Source organism: Chroicocephalus ridibundus, chromosome Z (genome assembly GCF_963924245.1).
Source record: "Chroicocephalus ridibundus chromosome Z, bChrRid1.1, whole genome shotgun sequence".
Classification (NCBI taxonomy): Eukaryota; Metazoa; Chordata; class Aves; order Charadriiformes; family Laridae; genus Chroicocephalus; species Chroicocephalus ridibundus.
This window is the reverse complement of record NC_086316.1, coordinates 34,846,513-34,860,068: the sequence shown is the minus strand read 5'-3', so window position 1 is coordinate 34,860,068 and position 13,556 is coordinate 34,846,513. Positions and strand designations below refer to the sequence as shown.

The following is a 13,556-nucleotide window of genomic DNA, read 5'->3' as shown; positions in this document are numbered from 1 at the left end:
CGCCGCCTCTTCCGGCCGCGGCTGTGACGCGCGCGGCCGGCCTCCCTGCCGCCCCCAGGTGCGAACAAAGGGCGGCCCGCCTCACCGCCGGTGGGGCGGGACCGGGCCGGGCCGGCTGGAGAGTGACGTCACCGCCCCCCGGAGGCGGCGGGGTGCGCGCGGGTCCGCAGCACCCCGGCGGAGCGGAACATGGCGGGGGGCGGCGGCCGCGGGCCGCGGGAGCAAGCGGCAGCGGCGCGGTCGCAGGACGGGCCAGGGGCACGCGGGGAACTCGCCCTGTGATGGGCGGAGGAGGCCGGGCCGACGCTCCCGGAGCCGATCGCGCGGGCAGGCCGTGTAGGCCCGGGCCGGGCGGCAGCAGCGGGGTCCCCGGCCGACGCGACAGGAGGCGGCGCGGGAGCCCTGACGGTGACTGGCGGGCGCGCGGAGGAGGCGGGGGCGCGGCCCCGCCGTGCCCCGCGGCCGCAGGTACCGGCGCGGGGACGGCAGGTAGGGGTGGCGGAGGGCGATGGGACTGCTCGGGGTGGGGCCTCGCTGGCTCCGCCCGGTGCCCCCGGCGCGTCAGCGGTGATGCCGGCGGCCGAGGGAGGGGAAGGGGGGAAACGGGGTGATCTCCCGGGATAGAGCAGCGGGCGCGCCGGGGTGGCTTCGCGGCAGAGCCGGCTCTGTGGGGCCGCCGTTCGTGAACGTAGAGGGCGAAGGAGACCGCGCGGCCTGGGCGGGAGGTCGCCGCTGGGCGGCCCGAGTGCCCGCGTGGAAGCCGTGCTTCCACGTGTGGCGATTTGCAAGGGTCGGTGAGAGCTCGGCGAGGTTAATTCGAGGGACGTAAGCGTTTGATCCTGTTAAAATTGCTTTGTCAAAGGTGTAGGACTGGAAGCTAAAACTCAGCTGACTTTCCAGGACTGAATTGCTGTGCGCAGCCCTTAAGAAGAGAAGCAGATTCAATGTGCTGCGTGCAAGTACTTCCGAAGCACCAAACTGCTGATTGTCCTCCAAATCTTACAGCAAAGTGAAGATTCTAGGTGTCTCTAATTCTCTTGAGTTAGCTGAAAAAGAACAACTGTTCAAGGAGACATTGATGTTGGGGAGCATATGTTTTAGGGCATTCTGTTAGTATTTTTTAGTATTTTAGAGTTAATTGCTATTCCTGTATAAGGTGAAGGGGATTTTTTATATATATATCTAGATGAGAAACATGCTTCTTGTTTCTTCAGGAAGTGTGTTTTAAAACTGATTATGTTTTGAGATGTGTTCTGGAGACATCTGTTTTAAGTCGTAATTGTTTATAGCAAGTAATTTAGTTATTACTTACACAGTTGAATTGTAAGTCATGACAATGTTTAAGAATGTATAGCATTTGCATTTTGAAACAGATTTTTGAGGGTGCTATTGGGAGCAAATGCATATGTTCTGATAAGGTCTTCAATTGTATAGTGAGGCAACTGGAATGGTAAGGCGCACGTGATTGCTAATAGTCTGCCTTACTCAGGTGTTGCTTATTACTTGATTAGGTGTTGCTGCTGATGTGCTTGTTCTTAAATGCCATTCACTGAGGCAGTGACTTCGGTTTCAGTTGCCAAGTTTATGGTATTTATCCACATCCTGTGGATCTTGCTATTTGCTGGCCCAACAGACTCCTTAACTGCTTCACAGGACTACAAGAATGAAAAATACAAACCCCTTGATGGGGGTATTGTAGCTGTGGTATTAGAGACTCACCCTCCATTTGGACAACTACGTGTGTAGTAAGAGGGGTGCAGCCCTTAAGGGGATTAAGTATGAGACAGGAGAGTTTATAAGTGGCATGGCATATTCAATGGCTAGTGAAAGTTGATAATTTCAATCTTCCTTACTCACTAAATTTCTAGGGAAAATATCCCTATGTATACATAGAATAACAACATGAAGAATGTTTCCAGGGAATTGTTACTAGGAGGTAGCACATTTAAAGAGTGGTAACTGCGAGAAGAGAAGTGGTATGTAAATAAAAGGGGTTTATAAATTAGGGATCTCAAGATTCTTTCATGTGAAACTTATTTTGTCATCTCCCTGACTGACACAACAGGTTAGATTTTATTTTATTTTCATCTTGATCACTTTGACTTTTTTAATAAAAGTATAGTAAGTACTGAATTGAAGTTGTAAGTTCATTGGTCCTTGCTTTGCACCTGCAGCGTGAGAGTGTAGAATTGTGTTTCCTTTTTCTGAAAGATACAGTTTTGGCTTGGAAGCTGATGTCAGCGACATCTCTGCTATTGTGATTCGTGAAGCTTATGCATCAGCTTATCTAAATACATTTCTTCAATATGGCTTATTGACAAAACAGGAGGTAATTAATAAGATTTAAAGTGATATTGTTGTTGAAGTCAAGTTACTTTTTTAACTCTTTACTGAGAAAATATTTAAGAATTAAATGGTTTCTATGCAAGTTCTTATTAGAGTATAAAAATTGGTGCAATTAGGAAAACAAGTTACTTCTTTAGGGCTACTGTTGTGTTGAAACTTAATTTGTAGTCTTGTTGTGTTTCAAAAGCTGTTGTACGTGTTTGTCTGTGGAAACTACATTGGCTAAATTGCTAGGGAATCTAATGAGAATATGTACAGAGCGAGTCTTAGACTTCTAAAGGTTTTCTCACTTAATCTTTGTTTGTAGCTCCACCACCCTCGTCCCCGACCCCAGAGGGATTTGAAAAGTTAGGAATAAGGGTACAGGTAGGATGTGAAATTTCTTTTTTCCTATTTTTAGTCAGAGAGTTGCTTTGACTGTGGAGGACTGATTCTTGAAACTTCTGGAAAGATTCAGGTTTGGCTTAACTGGTTCATGCAGAAATATAGCTTGTAGTTTCCTTTTCTGTGTAAGTATCCGTATCAAGTTAAATAATCTAATATGGCATATTTAAATTCTTTTGTGGGCAAAGCTTGTCTAGGTCTCTGATTTAACAGGATGATTTTCATGGTTTTTACTCTTTAGCTTCACTTGGGACTGGGTAGGTTCCTTTTTTGCTAACTCTTGAAAGATCAAGGAAACTTCCTTTGCTTTTTGGTGCCCTCTACTGATTTCTGTTTATCAGAACATCGAAAGCTACGGCTTTTTAGTCTTGAACAGCTGTAAAATGCTAACAGCAGCAGCTCTTTAGAAACGCTGGGGACGAAAAAGAAAGAAAGGAAGTAATTTTGCAACTTAGAGTATTTTGTGGATTGCTGTCCAACCAGTTTGGATTGCAGTGGAATGTTCCTCGCTGGTAGAAAAAATAGTTAAGTAGCATGTCTTAACTGTGGGCGTTCCAGCTGTAAAAAGACTGGTGCCTTTGCTCTTCCCCTCTCAGAAAAACAGTCCCTGGTTCTCAGTGAGCACATTTCATATTTGCTGTCCTAGAACTTTTTACCTCCTAGTTCACTTGCAATAATGTTACTTTTTGTATTTCTCACTACAACCTCAGATACTACTGAAAAAGCACAGTGCTGCCTGTAAGCCTGACTATGTATACCATATTTTGCTGGGTTTCTGTTTAAATAGCCCTTTCATTTTGTCAGTCTTGCAGTTTTGTTCCTATCCCCAAATTCTGTGAACACCTGTGTCCTAGGCAAACTGAGCAATTGCATGAGGCTCTCTCCAGAGCCTCGCCTCTTAGCTTTGTGTTCTGTCTTTGACAGCTGACAGAGCTGGCCAAATTTTTCTTTCATGTTGCAGTAAGAGTAAATCATTGTGTGAGTAGGGATGAGAGCATTCGTGGAACAACTTATGGTGCTGCTGACCAAATGCTCTGTCTGGCAGTGTTCCTGAAAGCTTTAGGAGATGGCCTTCTCTCTAGACAAAAATTAAGAACTCTTTTTCCTTATTCAGGTTAGTTCTTTAGAAGATCTGTGTTGGGATTGTTCTTTAAAAAAAGGTGTGATGTGCTGAATATTTGTAAGTACTGAGGGAGGGCATTTTTGTTCTGGTGTCCTCTGTGTGTCAGTCTTGGGAAAAGACTGGAAGGAAATATAGAACAAGAGGGGAAATGATGAGATTAGAGACATGAAAGTAGGGACAGGTATTCATTTTAAATAACGTGGAAGGAACTTGTGAAGATGAATAGTGAAGTGCCAAGTGGGTGAGTATGGATTTAAGAAAAATGTTCAGATATGAACACAAAGAGCCTGGCAAGACCAATATGCATTTGGTCATTTTGTATGTGAATTTCTACTGATCATAGGCTAGAGATCACATGTGAAGCTTTCTTTCACTTTATTCTCAGTTTTCTTATTGTATCAGAGAACAGTCAGAGCACTCTTCCTCAAATTCAAATAAAAAGACCTAGTATAGTGTTTGTATTCTCTACTCTTCTTTCAATATGTGGATGTTTACATACATCTGGAGATGAAATGTGACTTAACAGTTTGTAGCTGTGATGGTGACTTTGGTCATTGTAGGGCAGAGCTTGAGGCCATGTGAAAAAAGCACACATCTCACTGAATTTCTTGAATGCTTTAAATTCTTTTTTCTTTTTTCTCCTTAGTGAAAATGTGGGATGAGGTTTGAGAAGTCACCAAACCATGCTTATTTGAGTGCATTTGGGGAAGTGAGGCTTTTTTTCCTTCAGGTATCATCTGATACATATCATGTGGGTTTTGTTTGTTTTTTTTTTTTTTTTAACAAAACGTACTCTGACTTTGTGTGAGAATAAATCTATTTTCTAAAGTAAATGAAAAGATCTACACAAGTTGTCCTGGTTCCGGTGGGGATAGGGTTAATTTTTCCTGGTATTCCATGCCATGTGAGCCACGCCCACCCTGAGCTGCCGGGGGAGGGGACAGGAAGTTGCTGCTTAAAAGCGGGCTGGGGCGTCTCGGGTCCGGCCGGCCGGTCGGGAGCGGTGGGGAGCGGCGGTTCCGTAATCGCGTTTGTATATTCCCCTACCCGTGTTGTTGTTGTTGTTTGCCTGTTCCCTCTGCTGTTCTGTTAAACTGCCTTTGTCCCAAACCAAGAGTCTTGCCTTTTCTTACGATCCTTCCTCTATTAGGAAGGCACGTGCGAGCGGCACGTGGTTCTTTGTTGCCATCTGAGGCTAAACCACGACAGTCCTTTTTGGCGCCCAACGTGGGGCACGAAGGGTTGAGATAACGACAGAATCCAACTAGAACGTAGAAAAAACGGTTTTGGTTTTTTTTTCTTCTTGTATGCATTTATTTTATTAGGTAAATAGTCACTGGTCATCATGTTGCTTGGTCTGTTCTCATGGCTGTGTTACATAAATTCCTATATGGCTTATGTACTCCCTGCGATGCTGTTTACCATGTCTGGAAGAGGGATGAGGATTATCATTCTGCTGTCCTGTGCGATATCTGTTTATGATATGATAACATCACTGTTCAGACGGCTGTTTTGGGGTGTTTATGTGGTTTTGTTGTCCTGTCCGTACATTGGACACTGTCTCTCAGAATTTGTTAATAGTTTCCCCAGCCCTTTTGCCTCCCTTTTCTCCTTCGGGTCAGGTATGACAGCTTTTGAGAATCTTGAATATCCTTGGGATACTCAAACCAGCGTGTTCCTAGTGTTATGTCTCCTGAATACGTTCCAGGTCTTGTTTAGGGTTAAGCAACTATTTAAGACTACCACCCGGAGATCTGCTCCGAGGCTGGATAGTCAGGGGTGGCATGGCATGTGGGAGAGCATGGGCAGGTACCTAGAGAACTACTCACCTCCAATGGTCTGGGACTTCACCCCTGAACAATTACAGGACCCTGATAAAGTGGTAGAATATTTGAAGGGAAAATGCTGTGGCTATTCTAGAGAGGCACAACTCACCGCGCTGTGCTGGGCCCTGGCCAGTATCTACCAGGCACTGCTCAGAATTATGCAGCACCCTCAAGGGGAAGAGATGGAAACCAGACTGGCGGCCCCTGCGGCGGCCCCTGCGGCGGCCCCTGCGGCGGCCCCTGCGGCCCCTGCGGCGGCCCCTGCGGCCCCTGCAGCCCCTGCGGCGGCCCCTGCGGCCACTGCAGCCCCTGCGGCGGCCCCTGCGGCTACTGCAGCCCCTGCGGCGGACACTGCGGCTACTGCAACCCCTGCGGCGGACACTGCGGCTACTGCAACCCCTGCGGCGGACACTGCGGCTACTGCAACCCCTGCGGCAGACACTGCGGCTACTGCAACCCCTGCAGCAGACAATGCGGCTACTGCAACCCCCGTGGTAGCCACTGCCACTGAACCAGGAAACCAACCCGTGCCGGTATCAGTTGCCCCCATACAGAAGAAGAAGTACACAAAGAAATCAGTTCGCTTAGTAAGAGATGATGATGAACCAGGGCCATCACGAGAGCAGGAGGAAGAGGCAGAACCAGAGATAATTACTCGATCCCTATCCTTGAGTGAGCTGCGGGATATGCGAAAAGATTTCAGCCGACTTTCAGGCGAGCACATTGTCACCTGGCTGCTCCGGTGCTGGGATAATGGGGCCAGTAGCCTGGAATTAGAGGGTAGGGAGGCCAGGCAGCTGGGATCCCTGTCTAGGGAAGGCGGCATTGACAAGGCGATTGGGAAAAAGACCCAAGCCCTCAGCCTCTGGAAACGACTCCTGTCAGGCGTGAGGGAGAGGTACCCCTTCAGTGAGGATGTTGTATGTCAGCCAAGCAAGTGGACTACCATGGAAAGAGGTATCCAGTACCTGAGAGAATTAGCCGTGCGGGAGATGATTTATTATGACTTGGACAATGCCGACTTACCCACAGACCCTGATGAGGTGCGATGCACAAGGCCCATGTGGCGGAAGTTTGTACGGAGCGCACCATCGTCATATGCCAACTCCCTGGCAGTAATGGAATGGAAAGGTGAAGAGGGACCAACAGTGGATGAGGTAGCTGGCCGGCTCCGGCGATATGAAGAAAGTCTCTCTTCCCCCCTTGTCTCAGCTGTGGAGAAATTGTCGCGGAAGGTCCAGCAACTTGAAGAGAATATGTTCTATTCCCCACCTGCACGGGCCAGCATCTCAGCTATTAGAAGCAGGCATTTCCCCACTCAAGAGAGAGAGTACAGAGGGTACACACCACGAGGCACCCTGTGGTTCTACCTGCAGGACCACGGAGAGGACATGAGGAAGTGGGATGGACGACCTACTTCGATCCTGCGGACACGGGTACAGGAGTTGCAAGGAAGGACAACCACAAAAGGGGATCCCTCCAGGAAAAGTGCCGCCCCAGTTTCCAGTGGGCCGTTCCCCAGACAAAGCAGAAGGCCTGATCTTGCTTCTGATCCTCTTGAAGGAACTTCCAAGTCATTTCTGCAAGAAGTGAGTAATGGATACTATGACGAGTATTAGGGGGGCCCTGCCTCCGGCCAGGTGGAGGAGAGGGACAACCGGGTTTATTGGACGGTGTGGATTCGATGGCCTGGCACATCAGACCCACAGGAGTATAAGGCTCTAGTGGACATGGGTGCGCAGTGTACTTTAATACCATCAAGCTATAGAGGGGCAGAACCCATTTGTATTTCTGGGGTGACAGGGGGATCCCAAGAGTTGACTGTACTGGAGGCAGAAGTGAGCCTAACTGGGAATGAGTGGCAAAAGCATCCCATTGTGACTGGCCCAGAGGCTCCATGCATCCTTGGTATAGATTACCTCAGGAGAGGGTATTTTAAGGACCCAAAAGGGTACCGCTGGGCCTTTGGCATAGCTGCTTTGGAGACAGAGGAAGTTAAACAGTTGTCTGCCTTGCCTGGTCTCTCGGAGGATTCTTCTGTTGTGGGGTTATTGAGGGTCAAAGAACAACAGGTGCCGATTGCTACCACAACGGTGCATCGGCGACAGTATCGCACTAACCGAGACTCTCTGATTCCCATCCATGAGCTGATTCGTCAACTAGAGGTTCAAGGAGTGATCAGCAAGACTCACTCCCCCTTTAACAGTCCCATATGGCCGGTGCGAAAATCTAATGGAGAGTGGAGGCTAACTGTAGACTATCGTGGTCTGAATGAAGTCACGCCACCGCTGAGTGCTGCCGTGCCGGACATGCTAGAACTGCAGTACGAACTGGAGTCCAAGGCAGCCAAATGGTATGCCACGATTGATATAGCGAATGCATTCTTCTCAATCCCTTTGGCAGCAGAGTGCAGGCCACAGTTTGCTTTCACTTGGAGGGGCGTCCAATACACCTGGAATCGACTGCCCCAGGGGTGGAAACACAGTCCCACCATTTGCCATGGACTGATCCAGACTGCACTGGAACAGGGTGAAGCTCCAGAACATCTGCAGTACATTGATGACATCATTGTATGGGGAAACACAGCAGAAGAAGTTTTTGAGAAAGGGAGTAAAATAGTCCAAATCCTTCTGAACGCTGGTTTTGCTATAAAGCGAAGTAAGGTCAAGGGACCTGCGCAGGAGATCCAGTTTTTAGGAATAAAATGGCAAGATGGACGCCGTCAGATTCCAATGGATGTGATCAACAAAATAGCAGCTATGTCTCCACCAACTAGTAAAAAGGAAACACAGGCTTTCTTAGGTATTGTGGGTTTTTGGAGAATGCATATCCCAGATTACAGTCAAATTGTAAGCCCTCTGTATCAAGTAACCCGGAAGAAGAATGATTTTAAATGGGGTCCTGAGCAACGACAAGCTTTTGAACAAATCAAACAGGAAATAGTCCATGCAGTGGCCCTGGGGCCAGTCCGGGCAGGACAAGATGTTAAAAATGTGCTCTATACCGCAGCCGGGGAGAACGGCCCTACCTGGAGCCTCTGGCAGAAAGCACCAGGGGAGACTCGAGGTCGACCCCTAGGGTTTTGGAGTCGTGGATATAGAGGATCCGAAGCCCGCTACACTCCAACAGAAAAAGAGATATTGGCAGCATATGAAGGGGTTCGAGCTGCTTCGGAAGTAGTTGGTACAGAAGCACAGCTCCTCTTAGCACCTCGACTGCCGGTGCTGGGTTGGATGTTCAAAGAAAGGGTCCCCACCACACATCATGCAACCGATGCTACATGGAGTAAGTGGATTGCACTGATCACGCAGCGAACTCGAATGGGAAACCCCAGTCGCCCAGGAATTCTGGAAGTGATCATGGACTGGCCAGAAGGCAAGGATTTCGGAATGTCACCAGAGGAGGAGGTGACGCGTGCAGAAGAGGCCCCACCATATAATAAACTGCCAGAAAATGAGAAGAAATATGCCCTGTTCACTGATGGGTCCTGCCGTATTGTGGGAAAGCATCGAAAGTGGAAGGCTGCTGTGTGGAGTCCTACACGACGGGTTGCAGAAGCCAGTGAGGGACAGGGTGAATCGAGCCAGTTTGCAGAGGTGAAGGCTATTCAGCTGGCTTTGGACATTGCTGAGCGAGAAAAATGGCCAGTACTTTATCTCTACACTGACTCATGGATGGTGGCAAATGCTCTGTGGGGGTGGTTACAGCAGTGGAAGCAGGGCAATTGGCAGCGCAGAGGCAAACCCATCTGGGCTGCTGACCTATGGCAAGATATTGCTGCCCGGATAGAGAATCTGGTTGTGAAAGTACGCCATGTAGACGCCCACGTACCGAAGAATCGGGCCACGGAGGAACATCAGAACAACCAGCAGGTGGATCGGGCCGCCAGGATTGAAGTGGCTCAGGTGGATCTGGACTGGCAACGTAAGGGTGAACTATTCATAGCTCGGTGGGCCCATGACTCCTCAGGCCATCAAGGGAGAGATGCAACATATAGATGGGCTCGTGACCGAGGGGTGGACTTGACCATGGACGCTATTGCACAAGTCATCCATGAATGTGAGACATGCGCTGCGATCAAACAAGCCAAGCGTTTGAAGCCTCTTTGGTATGGAGGGCGATGGCTGAAATACAAATATGGGGAGGCCTGGCAGATTGATTATATCACACTGCCACAAACCCGTCAAGGCAAGCGCTATGTGCTCACAATGGTGGAAGCAACCACTGGATGGCTGGAAACATACCCTGTGCCCCATGCCACTGCCCGGAACACTATCCTGGGCCTTGAAAAGCAAGTCCTGTGGCGACATGGTACCCCAGAGAGAATTGAGTCGGACAACGGGACTCATTTCCGAAACAGCCTCATAGACACCTGGGCCAAAGAGCATGGTATCGAGTGGGTGTATCACATCCCCTATCACGCACCAGCCTCTGGGAAGATAGAACGATACAATGGACTGTTAAAAACTACACTGAGAGCAATGGGTGGTGGGACTTTCAAACACTGGGATACACATTTAGCAAAAGCTACCTGGCTAGTTAACACCAGGGGATCTAACAATCGGGCTGGCCCTGCCCAATCAAAACTTCCACGTACTGTAGAAGGGGATAAAGTCCCCGTAGTGCACATGAAGAATATGCTAGGGAAGACAGTCTGGGTTACTCCTGCCTCAGGCAAAGGCAAACCCATCTGTGGGATTGCTTTTGCCCAAGGACCTGGGTGCACTTGGTGGGTGATGCGGCAGGATGGGGAAGTCCGATGTGTACCTTATGGGGATCTGATTTTGGGCGAGAATAGCCAATGAATCAGATTGTGTGCTGTTAATTGCTAAGTAACACTGTCATTGTATGTCCTCATTGCTATAATTACTATCAGTTGTACTACAAGTAAGGCACAGGGATGATGGGATAAGAACTGATCTCAACAGCTGGCGCCCAGCAGTTTCCTCAAGATCTACATCTTCAGCCCACGGACCGCGTGCATGAGCCACACCAGGTGCACCAGTCACAAGCTCCGAAAAATACAGCATGCAACAGACCAGCACCACCCAGCATCTCACCTGCCCTGAGAGACTGTTCTAACAGATGGAGCCCAAAGCCGTGGATTAAAAGAACTCAACGGACACTTTGGAGGGATGACCCATAAACTAAGGGCATTATATGTGTGTATATATATATATATATATAACAGGGGAAAGTGGTGGCAATTCATTGGAACCTGCTGGGCATGGCATAGATGGTATGGAATAAGGGGTGGATAATGTCCTGGTTCCGGTGGGGATAGGGTTAATTTTTCCTGGTATTCCATGCCATGTGAGCCACGCCCACCCTGAGCTGCCGGGGGAGGGGACAGGAAGTTGCTGCTTAAAAGCGGGCTGGGGCGTCTCGGGTCCGGCCGGTCGGGAGCGGTGGGGAGCGGCGGTTCCGTAATCGCGTTTGTATATTCCCCTACCCGTGTTGTTGTTGTTGTTTGCCTGTTCCCTCTGCTGTTCTGTTAAACTGCCTTTGTCCCAAACCAAGAGTCTTGCCTTTTCTTACGATCCTTCCTCTATTAGGAAGGCACGTGCGAGCGGCACGTGGTTCTTTGTTGCCATCTGAGGCTAAACCACGACACAAGTATAAGCTGTTTCATGAAGCTGAGGACCTGCAGTGCTTTCTCATGTTCCTCTTTTAGGTTAACTTAGTAGAAAATATAAATCTTTCTTGTTTTTGCTGTTCCCCATAATATGTCACTTACATTTAGAGGACCCTTTACATCCCACTGTAAGGATTATATACATGTCTAGATGACCTGTGTTAGATCATAGAGTTGCTGAGTTTGGAAGGGACCTTTAAGATCATCAAGTCCAACCTTTAACCTACCCTGACAAAAGCCACTTCTAAACCATGTCCCTCAGTGCCCCATCTACCCTTTTTTTAAACACCTCCAGGGATGGTGAATCCACCACCTCCCTGGGCAGCCTATTCCAATGTTTAATAACCCTTTCAGTGAAAAAATGTCTCCTAATATCTAATCTAAACCTCCCCTGACATAACTTGAACCCATTTCCTCTCGTCCTATCACTTGTCACCAGGGAGAAGAGGTCAGCCCCCATCTCTCTACAGCCTCCTTTCAGGTAGTTGTAGAGGGTGATAAGGTCTCCCCTCAGCCTCCTCTTCTCCAGGCTAAACAACCCCAGCTCCCTCAGTCGTTCTTCATAAGGTTTGTCCTCCAGACCCCTCACCAGCTTTGTAGCCCTTCTCTGGACACGCTCCAGCACCTCAATGTCCCTCTTGTAGCGAGGGGCCCAAAACTGAACACAGTACTCGAGGTGGGGCCTCACCAGTGCCAAGTACAGGGGGATGATCACTTCCCTAGTCCGGCTCACCACACTATTCCTGATACAGGCTAGGATGCTGTTGGCCTTCTTGGCCACCTGGGCACACTGCTGGCTCATATTCAGCCGGCTGTCAACCAACACCCCCAGGTCCTTTTCTGCCGGGCTGCTTTCGAGCCACTCTGCCCCAATCCTGTAGTGCTGCAAGGGGTTGTTGTGACCCAAGTGCAGGACCCGGCACTTGGCCTTGTTGAACCTCATACCATTGGTCTCAGCCCATTGGTCCAGCCTGTCCAGATCCCTCTGCAGAGCCAACCTACCCTCAAGCAGATCAACACGCCCGCCCAGCTTAGTGTCATCTGCGAACTTACTGAGGGTGCATTCAATCCCTTCACCCAGATCATTGATAAAGATATTAAAGAGAACCAGCCCCAGCACCGAGCCCTGGGGGACACCACTTGTGACCGGACACCAACTGGATTTAACTCCATTTACCACCACTCTCTGGGCATGGCCATCCAGCCAGTTTTGTACCCAGAGAAGAGTACACCTGTCCAGGCCATGAGCAGCCAGTTTCTCCAGGAGAATGCTGTGGGAAACAGTGTCAAAAGCTTTGTAAAAATCCAAGTAGATAACATCCACAGCTTTTCCCCCATCCACTAAGTGGGTCACCTTATCATAGAAGGATATTAGGTTTGATAGGCATGACCTGCCCTTCACAAACCCATGCTGACTGGGCCTGATCACCCTGTTCTCCTGCATGTGCCGTGTAATGGCACTGAGGAGGATCTGTTCCATGACCTTCCCAGGCACCGAGGTCAGACTGACTGGCCTGTAGTTCCCCGGATCCTCCTCCAGGCCCTTCTTGTGGATGGGTGTCACATTTGCTAACCTCCAGTCAGCTGGGACCTCCCCGGTTGTCCAGGACTACTCATAAATGATGCAAAGTGGCCTGGCGAGCACTTCCGCCAGCTCTTTCAATACCCTTGGGTGGATCCCATCCGGCCCCATAGATTTGTGCACCTCCAGGTGCTGAAGCAGGTCCCTCACCATTTCCCTTTGGATTACGGCGGCTTCATTCTGCTCCCCATCCCTGTCTTCTAGCTCAGGGGTCTGGGTACTCAGGGAACAACTGGTCCTACTGGTGAAGACTCAGGCAAAGACTTCATTAAGTACCTCAGCCTTTTCCTCGTCCTTGGTTACTAAATGATGATAGCCTCCCAATATGTGTATTTTGTAGGGGCACAGGAGCCAGCTGCTGTTGCAGCAGTTAATATGTTCACAGGGCCTGTGGTGAGTTTCATGCATGCAAAAAGTGAAGTTCCACAAGCTACTGAGGGCAAAACGTGTGTTCAAATCCCAGCTAATAGAGAAAAACAACTTTTTTTTCCCAAAGCTTTTTAAAACAACTCTATTAACTTACACAAGCTGTTAGTAAAAATGAAATGGCCCATGTAGGTTTAAAACATAGTCTAAATCCTGTGAGTTTTAAAAACAATCATAAAATCATTTAGGTTGGAAAAGACCTTTAAGGTCATCAAGTCCAACCATTAACTTAAC

At 48.9% G+C, this 13,556-nt stretch overlaps 1 protein-coding gene across 5 annotated transcripts in view; it reads left to right on the top strand.

The window, feature by feature from the left end:
* RNF38 (ring finger protein 38) overlaps positions 1 to 13,556 on the top strand; it is a 124,406-nt gene that overhangs the window by 68,507 nt on the left and 42,343 nt on the right. Inside the window, exons 1-2 of one of the 5 annotated variants that reach the window (XM_063319519.1) lie at positions 108 to 468; positions 2,654 to 2,712. The exons of 3 other annotated variants lie outside the window; for them this stretch is intronic. In XM_063319519.1, coding sequence (XP_063175589.1) covers positions 282 to 468; positions 2,654 to 2,712 — 246 coding nt within the window. In that variant the 5' untranslated portion in view covers positions 108 to 281. Of the gene's footprint in view, positions 1 to 107; positions 490 to 2,653; positions 2,713 to 13,556 lie in introns of those variants that run through there. One more of the 5 variants, XM_063319518.1, reaches the window with a different exon arrangement.